The following is a 19632-nucleotide window of genomic DNA, read 5'->3' as shown; positions in this document are numbered from 1 at the left end:
CTGTCACCCCTTTCTCCTCTTGCCCTCAACCTTTCCCAGCATCAGGGTCTTTTCATGAACATGAAAATCATCTCTCTTGGACCTCCAAGAGCATCAGTTCTTTGGCACTCAGCTTTCTTGATAGTCCAACTCTCACATCCATACATGACTACTGGAAAAACCATAGCTTTGACTAGATGGACCTTTGTTGGCAAAGTGATGTCTCTGCATTTTAATATGCTGTCTAGTTTGGTTATAACGTTTCTTCCAAGGAGCAAGTATCTTTTAATTTCATGGCTGCAGCCACCATCTGCAGTGATTTTGGAGCCCCCCCAAAATGAAGTCTGTCATTGTTTCCACTGTTTCCCCATCTGTTTACCATGAAGTGATGGGACCAGATGCATGATCTTAGTTTTCTGAATGTTGAACTTTAAGCCAACTTTTTCGCTCTCATCTTTCAGTTTCATCAAGAGGCTCTTTAGTTCTTCATTTTCTGCCATAAGAGTGGTGTTATCTACATATCTGAGGTTATTGATACTTCTCCCGGCAATCTTGATTCCAGCTTGTGCTTCTTCCAGCCCAGCGTTTCTCGTGATGTACTCTGCATATAAGTTAAATAAGCAGGGTGACAATATACAGCCTTGACATACTCCTTTTCCTCTTTGGAACCAGTCTGTTGTTCCATGTTCAGTTCTAACTGTTGCTTCCTGACCTGCATACAGATTTCTTAAGAGGCAGGTCAGGTGGTCTGGTCTTCCCATCTCTTTAAGAATTTTTCACAGTTTGTTGGGATCCACACAGTCAAAGGCTTTGGCATAGTCAATAAAACAGAAGTAGTTGTTTTTCTGGAGCTCTCTTACTTTTTCAATGATCCAACAGATGTTGGCAACTTGTTCTCTGGTTCTTCTGCCTCTTCTAAATCCAGTTTGAACATCTGGAAGTTCACGGTTCACTCACTGATAAAACCTGGCTTGGAGAATTTTGAGTGTTACTTTACTAGCATGTGAGATGAGTGCAATTGTGCGGTAGTTTGAGCATTCTTTGACACTACTTTTCTTTGGGATTGGAATAAAAACTGACCTTTTCCAGTTCTGTGGCCACTGCTGAGTTTTTCAAATTTGCTGGCATATTTAGTGCAGCACTTGCACACCATCATCTTTTAGGATTTGAAATAGCTCAACTGGAATTCCATCACCTCCACTAGCTTTGTTCATAGTGATGCTTCCTCAGGCCCACTTGACTTCGCATTCCAGGATGTCTGGCTCTAGGTGAATGATCACACCATCGTGACTATCTGGGTCATAAAGATCTTTTTGTATAGTTCTTCTGTGTATTCTTGCCACCTCTTCTTAACATCTTCTGCTTCTGTTAGGTCCATACCATTTCTGTCCTTTACTGTGCCCATCTTTGCATGAAATGTTCCCTTGGTATCTCTAATTTTCTTGAAGAGATCTCTAGTCTTTCCCATTCTATTGTTTTCCTCTATTTCTTTGCATCAATCACTGAGGAAGGCTTTCTTATCTCTCCTTGCTGTTCTTTGGAACTCTGCATTCAAATGGATATATCTTTCCTTTTCTCCTTTGCCTTTTGCTTTTCTTCTTTTCATAGCTATTTGTAAGACCTCCTTAGACAACCATTTTGCCTTTTTTGTATTTATTTTTCTTGGGGATGGTCTTGATCCCTGCCTCCTGTACAATGTCACAAACCTCCGTCCATAGTTCTTCAGGCACTCTGTTTATCAGATCTAATCACTTGAATCTATTTCTCACTTATACTGTATAATCGTAAGGGATTTAATTTAGGTCATACCTGAAATGGGAATACCAGACCACCTGACCTGCCTCTTGAGAAACCTGTATGCAGGTCAGGAAGCAACAGTTAGAACTGGTCATGGAACAACAGACTGGTTCCAAATAGGAAAAGGAGTACGTCAAGGTTGTATATTGTCACCCTGCTTATTTAACTTATATGCAGAGTACATCATGAGGAACGCTGGGCTGGAAGAAGCACAAGCTGGAATCAAGATTGCCGGGAGAAATATCAATAACCTCAGATATGCAGATGACACCACCCTTATGGCAGAAAGTGAAAAGGAACTAAAAAGCCTCTTGATGAAAGTGAAAGAGGAGAGTGAAAAGTTTGGCTTGAAGCTCAACATTCAGAAAACGAAGATCATGGCATCTGGTCCCATCACTTCATGGGAAATAGATGGGCAAACAGTGGAAACTGTCAGACTTTATTTTTTTGGGCTCCAAAATCACTGCAGATGCTGATTGCAGCCAGGAAATTAAAAGACGCTTACTCCTTGGAAGGAAAGTTATGACCAACCTAGATAGCATATTAAAAAGCAGAGACATTACTTTGCCAACAAAGGTCCGTCTAGTCAAGGCTATGGTTTTTCCCGTGTCATGTATGGATGTGAGAGTTGGACTGTGAAGAAAGCTGATCGCCGAAGAATTGATGCTTTTGAACTGTGGTGCTGGAGAAGACTCTTGAGAGTCCCTTGGACTGCAAGGAGATCCAACCAGTCCATTTTAAAGGAGATCAGTCCTGGGTGTTCATTGGAAGGACTGATGCTAAAGCTGAAACTCCAATACTTTGGCCACCTCATGCGACGAGTTGACTCACTGGAAAAGAGTCTGATGCTAGGAGGGATTGGGGGTGGGAGGAGACGGGGATGACAGAGAATGAGATGGCTGGATGGCATCACCGACTCGATGGACATGAGTTTGAGTGAACTCCAGGAGTTGGTGATGGACAGGGAGGCCTGGTGTGCTGTGATTCATGGGGTCTCAAAGAGTTGGACACAACTGAGCGACTGAACTGAACTGAACTGAACTGAATGGTCTAATGGTTTTCCCTACTTTCTTCAATTTCAGTCTGAATTTGACAATAAGGAGTTCATGATCTGAGCCACAGTCAGCTCCTAGTCTTGTTTTTGCTGACTGTATAGAGCTTCTTCATCTTTGGCTGTAAGAATATCATCAATCTGATTTCGGTGTTGACCATCTGGTGATGTCCATGTGTAGAGTCTTCTCTTGTGTTGTTGGAAGAGAGCATTTGCTATGACCAGTGTGTTCTCTTGGCAAAACTCTATTAGCCTTTGTCCTACTTCATTCTGTACTCCAAGGCCAAATTGCCTGTTACCCAGGTATTTCTTTATTTCCTACTTTTACATTCCAATCCCCTATAATGAAAAGGACATCTTTTTTAGGTGTTAGTTCTAGAAGTTCTTGTAGGTCTGCATAGAATCGTTCAACTTCAGCTTCTTCAGCATTACTGGTTGGGGCAAAGACTTGGAATTACTGTGCTATTGAATGGTTTGCCTTGGAAACAAACAGGAATCATTCTGTTGTTTTTGAGAATGCATCCAAGTGCTGCATTTCAGATTCTTTCACTGACTGTGATGGCTACTCCATTTCTTCTAAGTGATTCTTGCCGACAGTAGTAGATATAATGTTACAAAAATAAATCTGGTACCCTTCAGTTATTATCTCTTACCTCCACCACTCCTCCCCCAGCTGTAAACAACTAGTTATCTACTTTCCATCTCTACGGATTCTCTTCTCCTTCACAGGGCTTTTTGGTTTTGATTGTTGATGACTATAGTTGTCCATTTGTTTAGGGAAAGTAAGAAACTTGGATCAGAAGTCTTACTGGGACTGTATTAAGTGTGGGATGTCTATTAGACATTCAAGCCGAGATGTCAAATCAGCTGTAGAGTATATTTCCTCATAGACTTAATGGGCTAGTAAAGTTCCCTTCAACCATATTAAAAGCATCCAACAAGTTGCAGAATGGTTTATGTACCATTAATGTTATGACATGAAATTTTTTTGATTGAAAAAAGTAGATTATAAAAGTGCTTGGGCTTGCTTCCATTTCCAAGAATACAGCATATTATAATAATATACATTTTGTTGGAATACAGATAGGCTTGGAAGCAGATAGACTAGAAAAAACAGTGGTTACACCAGGTGTTGGGATTTGGCGTGGTTTTATTCTTAGTTCGTTATTGTTTAAAGTGTCTCCAATAATAACGTGTTACCTGTGTTAATGTGTTACCTAAATAGGATCAATTCATAAAAGTCTTTCCCAGAAGTCTGAGGCTGGTTTATCTGTAAGATGAGGGATATCAAGGTGGTTAGAGTGTAGAGGTACCATGTGCACAGGAGCAAAGGCAATGAGGCCCCCGCCCTAGACCGAGGCGAGGGGGCACGGAGGGGCGGTCCAAAGGCCCCGCCCCTTACCGTCACGTGCTCGCCGGCAGCCAATGGCCGCCTCCGAGCCCACCTAGGGGACGGGGCGGGGCGCCCAGCTGTCGTCACCAGGACAACGGGCGTTGCCGGCGCCTTGTGACTCTGGGCTGTGGGCGCGCTCGCGGCTCTTCGGCCATGGTGAGTTTGGGGCCCTCGCAGCCCGGCCACCAGGCCCTTCCCCGCCTGAGCCGTGTCTTCGCGCGGCCGCCTGCTGGTCTGGGCGGGCGGCGCCGGGGTCGCCGAAAGGCCGGGCCGCGGCCTGCGGGGCTGCCGGGCAGGGCAGGGCTGGGCGCGCCCGCGGGAGGGGGAGCCCTGGGGCAGCGGAACGCCCGCCGGCGGCCCGAGGGCGATGTTCTGCCGAGAGTGCCGGGGCCACTGCAGGGACCCAGACCCGCCGGCCGCCGGACAGCGGAATGCTGGTTCGCCCCAGCGAGCCTGATAAGCCACTCAGAGAGGGTGTGGTTAGGGGAAAAAAAGGATATGCATGAATATCACCTAGCATATATAGTCATATTAACACTACATTTCAGTCTGCGTGCTTTCTGTCCCATTTCTATGCAATTATGTACAAATAGGTATTTCATTGAAATTCATCATTCTGACAGGTTTCTATAGCATGTGGAAATTTGAATTTGTGATTTTGAAGATTCCTCACTCCTTTTTAAAAATGGGGCATTAAGGTGGTGTTTTTTTCTGAGTGCAGCACCCTCACTCAGGGGATATAATTCCTAATTAGTGCGTGGTAAACCCTTTAAATCATTACCTTCATTCAATAAACTTGAGACTGAGTGGGCATCCCACCTGGACCCCATTAAGCTCTTTTAAGACCTAACGCGAAGACTCGGCTCATGTATTGGCTTGAATAGGCAAGATTTAGGGAATTGCCAATGGAAGGTGTGAATTCTCCAGAAGCCTCCAAAGGGTATGAAAGAAGAGCAGAGCTGGGTTTTCTGCTTGGAGACACACCTTTGGTGTATTTGCGAGAGAGTGGGGGTGGGTAATAGGAAAACGCTTAGTTCTGAGAAACAGTTTTTGTAACTGTCAGTAGTGTTACCTAGATTTGCTGCTTACCTGCAGGGGTTAGTGGAAGAGCTAGTAAACTGAGAGTGCCCGGTGCTCACCAAGTGCCGGTAAGGCTTCTGGAGAGAGACGCTACCCTTTGGAATCTTGGTTGGCTCTGTCTTGTCTTGGTAGCTAAACTACTAAGAGAACGTAGATGAGCTGTTTCTCATTGACCCCGGAAAAACAGCTGCCAGCTGTGTGACCTGTTGATAGTAGGAAAGAATACCCCATCACCCACAAGTAACAGCAGTGCCTTCTTTAGTCCCTGCATGTTTCTTTTCAATTCTGAGTTGCTTTAAGTGAAAATTAATGGAGCCAGAAGAGTTTCAGGAAATGAATTTATGAAAATCTAAGTGTTGTAAATGTTGCAGCGTCTTACTTTTTACATGTAATCTGTGAGAAAAGCTCTTACAGTTCTAGCAAGGGGAAAGAACATTAAGGAGTTACAGTTTCACAGCTTTCTCTGAGGACTCATATTCCTCCTGTTGGCCATTTTCCCTTCTCTTTCGTCCACCTGTTCCATCCTGACCCACAGTCCACCTTGATTCACTGTTGTAAATTTTAGAGTTTTATGTACTCTAAAAGCATCTTACTGTACTTGTGTACTACTGGCTGCTTTGCCAAACTTAGAAATGCTTTGGTTTTTATCTTTAAGCATTAAGAATTTAATTCATGGGAGGAATTTGAGTGAGTGGTAACCTGATGCCTAGGCTCCAGGGTCAAAGGGGAGTGAGTGGTTAGTGTAGGAGGAGGATAAGGAGGCTGCTTCTATAATCCCCCAAATGTATTCTAGATACTAACATTACCCTTCCTTAAACACTTGATTCTAAACATACAGCTTTAGCATTTGATATTTATGATTTTGCCCGTGAATTTGTCTTCAGGGACTTCCCTGGCAGTCTGGTAGTTAAGACTCCATGGCTTCCAGTGCAGGAGATGTGGGTTTAATCTCTGGTTGAGGAACTAAGAAGTTGTTTAGTTGCTCAGTTTTGACCCCATGGACTGTAGCCCACCACGCCCCTCTATCCTTGGGATTCTCCAGGCAAGAATACTGGAGTGTCCCATTTCCTGACACAGGGATTGGACCCATTTCTCTGGCATTGGCAGGTGGATTCTTTACTGCTAAGCCACCAGGAAAGCCCTAAGATCCACATGCTGTGCAGAAAGAAAAATAAAAAAGAATTCAATTAAGCCACTTGTTTCTATTGCCTTTAAATGATAAATGACAGCTGACATTTATTGTGTACATTTTATGTGTGAGACATTTTTATAAGCACCCCATGTGTCTTAAGTAACCATCACAACAACCTTAAGCGGAAAATACCGTTTCCACATTTTACAGATGAGGAAAGGAGGCACGGAGAGGTAAAGTAACTTGCCCCAGTCACGTAGTCTGATTTCAAAACCAGGCGTCTGGTCTCAGAGCCTGCTTATGTGAACGTTGGATTATGCTATAACGTATGGTGTCCTGTTATATGTTCCCTCCAAATATATGCTACGTTTCTGTTAGGAAATGAGTTTTCTCTCTTACTTGGATTTTAATGTTTTGTGCACTTATGAATATTTGTCTTTTGTTCTTGGCACTCAGCTGCACATTGTTGACCAGAGTAGGCATGCCTAGCCTTCTCTGCTCTGCCTGTTCTACTCTTTCACACAGATGAAATGAAGAGGAATCAGTGATGACAGATTATTGGATTAGGGTTCATACTCATGGCTGTAATAGCATTTAAAGTTCTCCTGTCATTTCAGTTTGTGTTCAGGAATTGGCACCTGCTTTCTGTGAATCACAAAGGACAGCTTTTTTTTTTTAATTTTAATTGAAGTCTAGTTGATTGACAATGTTGTGCCAGTCTCTGCTGTACAGCAGTGTGACTCAGTTGTACACACACATACATTCTTTTTTAAATATTCTTTTTCATTATGGTTGATCCCAGGAGACTGGATATAGTTGCCTGTGCTGTACTGTAGGACCTTGTTGTTTATCCGTTCTCTCTATATAAGCATGCATCTGCTAACCCCAGCCTCCCACCTCAGCCCCCTCCCTGTGGCATCCACAACTTTGTTCTCTTCCATCCATGTTGCTGAAATGGCATTATTCCATTCTTTGCTATGACTGAGTAGTAGTCCGTTGTATATATGTACCACACCTTCTTTATCCATTTACCTGTAAATGGATATTTAGGGTGTTTCTGGGTCTTGGCTACTGTAAATGATGCTGCTATGAACATAGTGGTGCATATATCTTTTGCATTAGTTTTATCCGGGTATATGCCAGGAAGTGGGATTTGGGGATGATATGGTAATTCTCTTTTTAGTTTTCTGAGGAGAAATCCATACTGTTTTCCATAGTGGCTGCCTCAACTTACCGTTTCTTCAGTAGTGTACGAGGGTTTCCTTTTCTCCACACCTTCTCCAGCATTTGTTATTTGTAGATTTTTTGATGATGGCCATTCTGACCTGTATGAGTTGATACATTGTTGTATTTTTGGTTTGCATTTATAATTAACAATATTGAGCATTTTTTCATGTGTGTATTGGCCATTTGTCTGTCTTTTTTTGAGAAATGTCTGTTAAGGTCTTCTGCCCAGTTTTCAATTGGGTGGTTTGTGTTTTTGTTGTTGAGCTGTATCAGCTGTTTGTGTGTTTGGGTGATTAAGCCCTTGTTGGTTGCAGCATTTGCAAATATTTTCTCTTGTTCCATAGGTTGTATTTTGATTTTGCTTATGGTTTCTTTGCTGTGCAAAAACTTGTTGAGTTTGATTAGGTCTCATTTATTTGTGTTTTTATTTCTATTGCCTTGGGAGACTGACCTAAGAAAACATTGTTATAAGACCAGCTTTTAACATAAAGCCATTAGACTTGAAGGATGAGACTATTTTTAAAAGTAAAATTTTATTTTCTGAGGTATTTTCCTAATAATCCATTCAGTTCAGTCGTGCAGTCATGTCCAACTCTTTGCAACCCCATGGACTGCAGTACACTGCTGCTGCTGCTAAGTCACTTCAGTCGTGTCCGACTCTGTGTGACCCCATAGACGGAAGCCCACCAGGCTCCCCCGTCCCTGGGATTCTCCAGGCAAGAACACTGCAGTACACTAGGCTTCCCTATCTATCACCAATTCCCGGAGCTTGCTCAGACTCATGTCCATTGAGTTGATGATGTCATCCAGCCATCTCATCCTCTGTCATCCCCTTCTCCTCCTGCCTTCAGTTATTTTAGTTGTATATTCTAAAATTGTTACAAAAAGACATCAAAAAGCTTTAAACTTTAATTCATATGGTTCAAAATATACGTTGGACCTACCTGTTGTCATCAGGTTTTTGTTAACTGCTTTCCACTTCAGCTTGTAAGGCAGATTTATTTTTTGGAAATATAAAACAGCATTGTATCATAGAATTTTCCCATTTTTATTGATTTCATTTGGATTTCTCCCAGTGTTGGTCTTTCTGTATTTGCCTGTGGTTCGGACTTCTCAGAGGTGTTGAGAAGCAGAATAAAGTATATTTTATTTCACCAACAGTTTTGGTCTCTTTGCCATCACATGGCAATAATAGATCATGATAACAAGGTTCTCTCTTATTAATTTTCCTACTCTGGACAAAACTGGTCTCCTTTTTGGCTGTACTAGGGTGAGGGGGGGTCGCTCCATGGGGTCGCTATGAGTCAGACATGACTGAGGGACTTCACTTTTTACTTTCACACATTGGAGAAGGAGGTGGCAACCCACTCCAGTGTTCTTGCCTGGAGAATCCTAGGGACGGGGGAGCCTGGTGGGCTGCCGTCTATGGGGTCACACAGAGTTGGACACGACTGAAGTGACTTAGCAGCAGCAGCAGCGTGAGGGGGTACATAATTTTTAGTAATCGTAACAATAGCTCCCTTTCATAGAGCCCTTCCACTGTGTTCATTTTTAGGTTGATCACTTCACATTTATCTTACTTAACTCCTCTAACATCCCTGTGAGATTGACATCATTGTACTCACTTAATAGGCCCAATTGTTTAAACAGTTTGCCCAAGGTCACATAGTTGGTGAGTGACAGCCAGGATTTGAACTCAAACAATCTGTCTGTAAAGTATGGCATTTTAAGCATTGCACCGCGTGGCTTCTTCCCAAACTAAAGATTGTGCCTGGTCCCCGGCGTGCGGCTTTTCCAGTTCTCAGTGCTGCCCCTGTAATTGTGTCTTTCCATTAAATTTTCTGTCTCATGGTTTTCTGTCCAACAAATATTTGTGTATCTCAGCGTGTGCCAGTCTATTCTAGGCAGTGGGTGTACAACCGTGGATGAAACAGGAAAGGCTCTGGCCTCGTGGAGTTTACATTCAAGTGGTGGGAGGACAGATAATATGTGTGTAGATAAGGTGGTGAGAAGGGCTTTGGAGAAAAAGCTGAATAGGAAGTTTTGAGGATGGATGAGTGGATGAGAAGAGGGAGGACTTGCTTTTTTTAAAAAAGAATATTTATTTGGCCCTGCTGGGTCTTAGTTGCAGCATGCAGAATCTTTAGTTGGGACAAACTAATTTGTAGCATGTGAGATCTAGTTCCCTGACCAGGGATCACACCTGGGCCCCCTGCATTAGGAACTTGGAGTCCTAGCCACTGGACCACCAGGGAAGTCCTGGAACTTACTGTTTATGTGGATGGAAGGGAAGGTGTCTCTGATAAGGTGACATTTGAGCAGAGGATGTGTCATGTTGTTGTAGCCACACGTTCCAGGAAACAAACTCACTCAGAAGGACAATGCAGATAGTGAAGTGCAGTTTATTACACCGGCGGGCCCAAGGCAGAGTCTCCTCTTAGCCAAGAACCCCGACCAGCATTTGTAAAAATCTTTTATACCCCATTCGTACGTGTCTGAACCCACCACCCCAAATTCCTTGAGACTTACATAAACCAAGGAAGATACAACCCCAGTAACCCCATCATTACGTGCTATGTGCTCAAACAGTCAAACAATTAGCCAATAATCAATAAGCCCGAGGTTACACTCCGATAGATACAGAAAAATTTACGGCCTGTCTGGAGGAAGGGGTGATTAGTGTATGTTTTCTCTTAGGCGATGAGTAACCTAGATAGGATCTTCAAGGTTCCCCTGTCTGAAGGGGGTCTTATCCTTCTGTTGTCGTTTTCATAGGCACTAAACACAACAGAGTCCATTGGAAAGGTGGCTGAGCATGATCAGCATGAACAGGCCTAAGATGGAGTCCAGGCCATATGAATTCCTTCTTCAATGTGAATGCCTAGGAGAAAGACCATCTCAGGAAGGAATACAAATGCAAAGGTCCCAGGGCACTGTCTGGTATATTAGAGGAACAGCAAGGAAAACAACCTGGAGTGAAGGAAGACGAGCTTGGCAAGAGGAAAGGCCAAGTTAGTCAGGGAGACCAGATTGCATCTTATGTACAAGCCATTTAAAGGAGTTTGCCTTTCCATTTGAGGGAAGAGGAAGTGACTGACAGAGTTTAAGAAGAATGGCAGAGTATGGCTTTTCATAAACGGACCGTTCTGTCTGCTCTGTGGAAGCTGTGCGTGAGGTAGGAGGGGAGAAAGGACCAGACAGAGGAAGCTGGAGAAGACTTTCGGTTCAGTCATCCCGAGGGTTGGCTGTGCGACAGAAAAGCAAGTGAAGAATGGCTCAGTGATTGGAGTCTGAGCAATCGTAATATGTTGTCATTTGCTGAGATGAAGACCATGGGAGGAGTAAATTTAGCAAGGGATGAAGAAAGGAGTTGGTAAATTGGGGCTTGATAAATTCGTGATCCTTATTAAACATCTGAAGTGAAAGACATCTAGAGACACACAGTTATGTTTTCAGAAACAGTGGGATATTTTTAAAATGAAAACTGAATTGAATCTTGAAGTATTAAATTTGGAAGAAAAATAAATAAATAAATTTGGAAGAGACGTTTTGAGTTTTTTTAGTTCAGTCCTTTCATTTTACAAACTAGACATGCTGAGAGGTCGCCTGCTAGAGTTAAATAGCCTTTACTACCTATTCTCCAGTACACAGAACCCTAGACCTGGAGTCAGGAGATACAAGTTTATATTGTAGTTTTTCTTTTCTTTTTAGTTCTCAATCTTGGGTAAGTCATTTATCTGCTCCAAGTCTTTCTTCTATCAGAACAGTTAATAAAGACTTCCACTGTTAGGATGTTTAGAGTTGCAAAAACTAGACATTGCTGTTTCTACCCTAATGATGGGAAAAGGTTGAGAAGCTAGAAGATTGCAGTTCTCTGAAAACCCTCTAGAGAGCTGAGGTCACAAAGAAATCTACATGAATTAAAATTCAGGATGTAACGTGCCCTTCCCAGAAAAAAGGAGACACATAGATACTCTCATCTGTGGTGGGGTCAGCAGGAGGAAGAAGAGTCTGCATAGACAGCTCTTGGAGAAATCAGTCAACTTTTACTGACTGCCTGTGGGCTGGAGTGACCGATGGAATCCTGAGGCACCCCAGCCACAGAGCACGGCTGCACCTACCTCTGTCCCTTGGGTCTTCACTGAGTACATGAATGTAGACATGCGCTGGACGCTGGGGCCAAGGGAAGAGAGTGCAGGACCTTCCTGAGGAGGACGATGCCTGCTGAGGGCCAGGGTCAGGGTAGGAGAATCAGCGGAAATCTCTGAGGCACTCGGGGCCTTCCCCAAGTGCAGGGCTACCATGGACAGGGGGCGCGGCAGGGGAGCTGAGACATGTCCCTTTGTGGCTATCCAGGCTTTCAGTCAGGGAGGCAACAGGCTTTCAGGTGGCAGACAGGCCTAGAGAGATCTCCATCAGGCATGGACAGCAGAGGGTGCCACAGCAAAGCCAGAGTGTAAAACAGACTGTCCTCTCAGCTTTCAGAAAGCCAGCACCTGGGTTGTAAAGCTCAGAGAGACAGGTGAAGTTTACCAGTGCTCAGATCCCAACTTCTCCTGAAGGTGCATTTCTGATTGCACCCTAAAGCAAATTTAAAGCCAGTCTTGAACCGAATCTCACTAATGCTGTAACAAAATTGAGACCCAGATCGACTAGAAATTAAAAGAATTCAGTGCCCGCTAGCTTCACTCTAAGCAACCTAATTGAAGGAGGAACTTTTCCTTATGGAGGTAAATGACTATACTTTAAAAAAAAATCAGGTATAATTCACATAATAACATACTAAAGTTGTACAACGTAATGATTTGAAATTTGTATATATTGCAAAATGATCACCATTATAAGTCTAGTTAACATCTGTCAGCACACAGTTATAGAAGTTTTGCCTTGTGATGAGAATTTTTAAGATCTACTCTCCTAGCACTTTCAGATATGCCAAATAGTATTGTTAACCATAGTTACCATGCTGTATGTTACATGCCCAGGATTTATTCATTTTGTAACTGGAAATTTGTGCCTTTTGACTGTCCTCAGCTATCTTGTCCACTCTCCCATTCCCCATCTCTGGAATCATGAATCTATTATCTATGAGTTCATTTTTTCTAAAAAAGATTACACATATAAGTCAGATCATTTATCTTTCAGAGTATTTGTCTTTCACTCTCTGACGTTTCAATTGGCATAGTGCCCTCAAAATCCTTCCGTGTTGTTGCAAGTGTCAAAGTTTCCTTTTTTTAAATGGCTGAATAATATTCCATTGTATATATCTATCGTATTTTCCTTATCTATTTACATATCTTGACTTTTGTACATAATACTTCAGTGAACATAGGAGCCCCTATCTCTTCAAATTATTGTTTTTGTTTTCTTTAGAAAAATACCTAAAAGTGGAATTCTTGGATCATAGGGTAGCTCTATTTTTAATTTTTTTGGGAAACTCCATCAGTTTAGATTCCCACCAACTGTGCATGAGGGTTCCCTTTTCTCCACATTCTCACTGCTTGTTATTTGTTGTCTCTTTAATAATATCCATTCTGATAGGTATGAGGTGGTATCTCATTTTGATTGGTGTCAATATTTCCCTGATGACTAATGATGTTGAGGGCCTTTCATGTACTTGTTGGCCATATCTATGTCTTTGGAAAGATATCTGTATAGATCCTCTGCCCATTTTTTCATTAGATTTCTTGTTGAATATTAACTTATTACATATGTTTAGCAGAATCATTCATAGGTTGTATTTTTAGTTTGTTGGTGGTTTACTTTGCTGCACAGAGGCATTTTAGTTTGATGTGGCCTGATGTATTTTTTGCTTTCATGTCCTTATCTTTTTGTGTCAAGTCCAAAATCATCTCCATAAATTATGTCAAGGACCTTATTACAGCCTTTATTTTTTTTAATTTCTAGGAGTTGTTTTTTTTTCTAGGACTTTTTTTCAAATCTTACATTTGAAGCTTATCATCCATTCTAAGTTAATTTCTGTGTATGGTGTAGGCCGGGGTCCACTTTCATTCTCTTGCGTGTGACTGTTCAATTTTCTCAGCACCATTTATTAAAGAGACTATCTTTTTTTCCATGGTATATTCTTCCTTTGTCATAGATTAATTGACTCATAAGTGTGTGGGTTTATTTCTGGATTTCTTTTCTCTTTCCATTGATCTGTGCGTATGTTTTTCTGCCAGTGCTATACTGTTTTGATGATTGTCTTGATAGCTTTATAGTATAGTCAGAAGTCAGGGAGCTTGAATCCTCCAGTTCTGTTCTTTCCCAAGATAGTTTTGGCTATTTGTGTGTTTATGTTTCTGTACAAGTTCTGAGATTATTTGTTGCAGTTCTATGAAACATTCCCTGATATATTTTGATAGGGATTGCATTCAGTCTGTCGATTGTCTTCTATAGTATGGTCACTTTACCAGTACTAATTCTTCCTATCTAAAACACGATATATTTTTTCGTCTCTTTGTGTTCTCTTCAGTTTCTTCTTATAGTTTTATAGTCTTTTATAGACTTTCCAAGTACAGCTCTTTTACCCCCTTATGTTTATTCGTAGTTACCTAATTTATTTTTATGAGATGGTAAAGGTGATAGTTTCCTTAACTTCTTTTATAGTTTGTTGTTAGTGCATAGAAATGCAACAGATTTCTATATCTTGATTTGTTTTCTGCAGATTTACAAGATTCACTGATAAGCTTTAGTTGTTTTCTGGTGGCATCTTTTGGATTTTCTACATATAGTATCATGTAATCCGCAAACAGTGACGATTTTATTTCTTCCCTTACTGTTTTGGATATATTTCTTTTTCTTGTCTGATTGCTGTGGCTAGGACTTCCAGTATTCTGTTGAATAAAGTATTGAGAGTGGGCATCTTTGTTTTGTCTCTGATCTTAAAGAAAATGTTTTCAGCTTTTCACCATTGAGTATGATGTTAACTGTGGATTTGTCTTACGTGGCCTTTGTTATGTTGATGTATGTTCCCTCTTTGCCCACTTTCTGGGGAATTTTGATCATAAATTAATGTTGAATTTTGTCAAAAGCTTTTCCTGTGATTATTGCAATAATCATACAGTTTTTATTCTTCAGCTTGTTAATGTGGTATATTACATTGATTTTTCAGATGTTGAAAAATCCTTACATCCCTAGGATAAATCCCACTTGATTATGGTTTATGATTCTTTTAGTGTATTGTTGGAATCAGTTTGCTGATGTTGTGTTGAAGATTTTTGCATTTATGTTCATCAGTGATATTGGCCTGTGAGTTTCTTTTTTCGTATCTTTGGTTCTAGTATCTGAGTGATGAGTGCCTCATAGAATGAGTTTGTAAGTGTTCTTTCTTCTGCATATTCTGTGTGTGTGTGTGTGAGAATTGTTTAAGGGTAGGTGTTAGTAAACTTTTCCCTTAACGTTTTGTAAAATTCACCTATAAAGCCAGGACTCCATAGCCCCCCGCCCCCGCCCCCAGCTGCACCATGTGACTTGTGCGAATTTAGCTATCTAACAAGGGATTGAACCTAGGCCTTGGCAGTGAAAGCACAGACCTAACCACTGGACTACTGGGAATTCCCTGGTCTGGACTTGTGCTTTTTGATAATTTCTAAAGTACTGATTCAGTTTCATTACTGGTAACTTGTCTATTCATATTTTCTGTTTCTTCCTGTTCAGTCTTGGGAGATTGTACATTTATAAGAATTTGACCATTTCTTCTAGGTCTTTCATTTCATTGGCATATAGTTGTTGTATTAGCCTCTTATGATCTTTTGTATTTCTGTGGTGTCATTTGTAACTTCTTTTTCATTTCTGATTTATTGATTTTTTTTCCTTGATGAATTTGGCTAAAGATTTATCAATTTTGTTTACATTTGCAAAGAACCAGATTTTAGTTATGTTGATCTTTTCTGATTTTTTTAAAGTCTATTTCATTTCTTTCTGCCGTGATCTTCATGATTTCTTTCCTTCTACTAACTTTGGGTTTTGTTTATTCTTTGTTTTCTAGTTCCTTTAGGTGTAAGGTTAGGTTGCTTGAGATTTTTCTTGTTTCCTGAGGTAACCTTGCGTTGCTTTAAATTTCCCTCTTAGAACTGCTTTTGTTGCATCCCATAGGTTTTGGATCTTTGTGTTTTTATTTTCATTTGTCTCTAGATATTCTTAATTTTCTCTGTTTTCTTTAATGATCCATTGGTTGTTTCGTAGCATGATGTTTAACCTCCATGAGTTTGTGTGTTTTTATTCCTTGTAGTTGATTTCTAGTCTCATAGCATTGTGGTTGGAAAAGATACTTGATGTTATCAGTTTTCTTAAATTTACTGAGGCTTGTTTTGTGGCCTTAACATGTGATCTGTCCTGGAGAATGTTCCATGTGCACTTGAAAGACTGTATATTCTGCTGCTTTTGGGTGGAATGCTCTGTATATATCAGTTTAGTCTCTCACATCTGATATGTCATTTAAGGCCAGTGTTTCCTTACTGATTTTCTCTCTGGGTGATCATTGATACACATGGGGTATTAAAGTTCCCTACTATTATTATGTTACTGTTGACTTCTTTTTTTATGTCTGCTAATATTTGCCTTATGTATAAAGGTGCTCCTGTGTTGGGAACATATATATTTATGAAGTTTGACGTAAAATTTTCTCAGTCATGTCCGACTCTTTGTGACCCCATGGACTATACAGTCCATGGAATTCTCCAGGCCAGAATACTGGAGTGGGTAGCTTTTCTGTTCTCCAGGGGATCTTCCCAACCCAGGGATCAAACCCAGGTCTCCTACATTGCAGGCAGATTCTTTACCAGCTGAGCCACTGATTTGTTCTTGGATTGATTCCTTGATCATTGTGTAGTATCTTCCTTTGTCTTTGTAACAGTCTCTGTTTTGAGGAAGTTTATTTTGCCCCTTGTAAGTATTGCTACTCTGGCTTTGTTTTGGTTTCTATCTGCATGGAATACCTTTTCTATCCCCTCAGTTTCAGTCTTTGTGTGTCTTTAGATCTGAAGTGAGTCTCTTGTAGGCAGCATAAATAAGGCTTTTGTTTCTGTATCCATTCAGCCCCTCTGTGTCTTGATTAGAACATACAGTCTGTTGCAGTTAAGGTAATTATTGATGCGTATGTTCTTACTGCCATTTTGTTCATTGTTTGGGGGTTCTTTTGTTCCTGTTATTTGATGGCTATCTTTAGTGTTATGTTCGGATTTTTTCTTTAAAGAACATTTATTTATTTGGCTGCACTGGGTCTCAGCCGTGGCGTGCAGGATCTTCTTTGCATCACGTGGAGTCTCTTGTTGCAGTGCCCAGACTTCCTAGTCGTGGTGCACAGGCTCAGTAGTTGTGGCGTACAGGCTCTCTGTTTGGGGCACACGAGCTCCGGAGCGCACAGGCTCAATAGCTGTGCCACGTGGGCTTAGTTGCTCTGCAAGCATGTGGGATCTTAGTTCCCTGACCAGGGATCAAACTTGTGTCCCCTGCATTGCAAGATGAATTCTTAACCACTGGACCACCAGAGGTTCCTTTTTCTTTGTGCATGTATGTGTGTGTCTCTGTGTGTGTGTATGTATATATGAGGTTTTTTGGTTTGTGGTTATTGTGAGGTTTTTTTAATATCAGTTCAGTTCAATCTCTCAGTCGTATCCGACTCTTTGCGACCCCGTGAATCACAGCACGCCAGGCCTCCCTGTCCATCAGCAACTCCCGGAGTTCACTCAAACTCATGTCCATTGAGTCGGTGATGCATATAGCAGACTTTATATATGTGATTATTTTAAGTTGCTGATCTCTTAATTTCAAATGCATTTTTAAAAACCCTCATGATTACTGTTTTTTTATGGCATACCTTTCATTTAATTGTTTTGTGTGTCCCTTAACTGCTTAAGGGGTTTTGATATAGGTGATTTTACTGGTTTTGCTTTTTAACTGTCCTTCTCGCTTTGTGCACGGTTGATTCCCTGCCTTTACTGTATGTGTGCCTTCACCAATGATTTTTTTCATTTTGCAATTTTCATGTTTCCAATTGGGGCATTTCTTTTTTCACCTAGAGTAGTTCCTTAGTGTTTAATATAAAGCTGGTTTGGTGGTGCTGAACTCTTTTAACTTTTGCTTGTTGATAAAACTTTTGATCTTTCTATCAAATCTGAAGGAGAGCCTTGCTGGATATTCTTGGTTGTAGGTTCTTCAATTTCGTCATTTAAAATATATCACTCTTCTGGCCAGCAGAGTTTCTGCTGAAAAACCAGGTGATAACCTTATGGGAGTGCCCTTGCTTTACCCTTGCTGCTTTTAAGATTCTCTTTATCTTTAATTTGTGTCATTTTAATTACAGTGTGTCTTGGTGTGTTCTTCTTTGGGTTTATCCTGTAGGGAACTCTCTGCCCTTCCTGAACTTGGATACATGTTTCTTTTCCCAGTTTACAGAAGTTTTCAGCTATTATTTCTTCAGATATGTTCAAACCCCCCCCTTTTTTTTTTCCAATTTCTCTTCTTTTGGGAGCCCTATAATGTGAATATTAGTGTTCTTGATATTGTCCCAGAGGTCTCTTAAACTGTCCTCATTTAAAAAAATTTTTCTGTTCAGTGGTCATGATTTCCACTGCTCTCTGTCTTCCAGCTTGCTGATCCATTTTTCTGTATGTTTTAGTCTGCTATTTATTCCTTCTAATATATTTTTCTTTTTAAAAATTAAAAAAGAATTAATTGGTAGAAAATTGCCTTACAGTGTGTTGGTTTCTGCCATATAATGTGACTCTCTCATGATTATATATCTATCCTCTTCCTTTTGAGCCTCCACTGTGCCACCCCCTCCCCAATCCTACCCCTCGAGGTCACCATAGAGTGCCAAATTGGGCTCCTTGTGTTACAGAGCAACTTCCTACTAATTGTTTTACGCATGATAATGTATATACGTCAAGGCAGTAGCCTTCTCAATTCGTCCCACCCTCACCTTCCCCCACTGTGTCCACATGTCCATTCTCTACTAGGTTCATGAGTATGATTTTTCTGTTAGGTTGGTGCAAAAGTAATTATGGTTTCAGATCCTGAATTTTAAATCATCATAACTAGGCTCAAACACATCTACACATATTTATTAGTCAAAATAGGAACCATGACAATCAACACATTTTTGCAAATGAGAAATGTTTGTTTATTCCTGTAGCATGAAAAATCTGTGCTTCCAGATATGACAAACTCTTGGAAAGCATTTTCTGCATCCTCCTGGTTGTGGAAGCATTTTCCCTGCAAAAAGTTGTTGAGATGCTTGAAGAAGTGGTAGTCAGTTGGCGAGAGGTCAGGTGAATATGGCAGATGAGGCAAAACTTTGTAGCACAATTCATTCAGCTTGCGACATGTTCATTATGTGACATGTGGTCAGGCATTGTTGTGGAGAAGAATGGGTTCCATTCTGTTGACCAGTGACAACAGCAGGCGTTGCAGTTTTTTGTGCATCTCACTGATGTGCTGAGCATACTTCTCAGATGTAATGCTTTCACTGGGATTCAGAAAGCTGTAGTGGATCAGATGGGCATCAGACCACCAAACAGAGACCATGACCCGTTTTTTGGTGCAAGTTTGGCTTTGGGAAGTGCTTTGGAGCTGCTTCTTGGTCCAGCCCCTGAGCTGGTTGTCATATAAAATGCATTTTTCATCACACTTCACAATCAGATCAAGAAATGATTCATTGTTGTTGCATAGAATAAGAGAAGGTGACACTTTAAAAAATGATTTTTTAAAAATTTGAGGTCAGCTTATGAGGCATCCACTTATTAAGCTTTTTCACCTTTCCATTTTGCTTCAAATGCCAAATGATTGTAGAATGGTCGATGTTGAGTTCTTGGGCAACTTCCTGTGTAGTTGCAAGAGGATCAGCTTTGATGATCCTCTCAGTTGATCATTGTCAACTTCTAATGGCCAGCCACCACGCTGCTCATCTTCAAGACTCTCGTCTCCTTTGCAAAACTTCTTTAACCACCACCGTACTGTCTGTTCATTAGC

General features: G+C 41.1%; 1 protein-coding gene across 1 annotated transcript in view; it reads left to right on the top strand.

Moving 5' to 3' along the window:
- The first annotated feature begins 3682 nt into the window (after nucleotides 1-3682).
- FBXL2 (F-box and leucine rich repeat protein 2) overlaps nucleotides 3683-19632 on the top strand; it is a 79063-nt gene continuing 63113 nt past the window's right edge. Inside the window, exons 1-2 of the mRNA XM_088831688.1 lie at nucleotides 3683-3696; nucleotides 4181-4376. Coding sequence (XP_088687814.1) covers nucleotides 3683-3696; nucleotides 4181-4376 — 210 coding nt within the window. The remainder of the gene's footprint in view (nucleotides 3697-4180; nucleotides 4377-19632) is intronic.

Source organism: Moschus berezovskii, chromosome 24, assembly GCF_049115385.1.
Source record: "Moschus berezovskii isolate FMDL1 chromosome 24, NW_MosBer_1.0, whole genome shotgun sequence".
Lineage (NCBI taxonomy): Eukaryota > Metazoa > Chordata > Mammalia > Artiodactyla > Moschidae > Moschus > Moschus berezovskii.
This window is presented reverse-complemented; position numbering and strand designations above follow the sequence as displayed.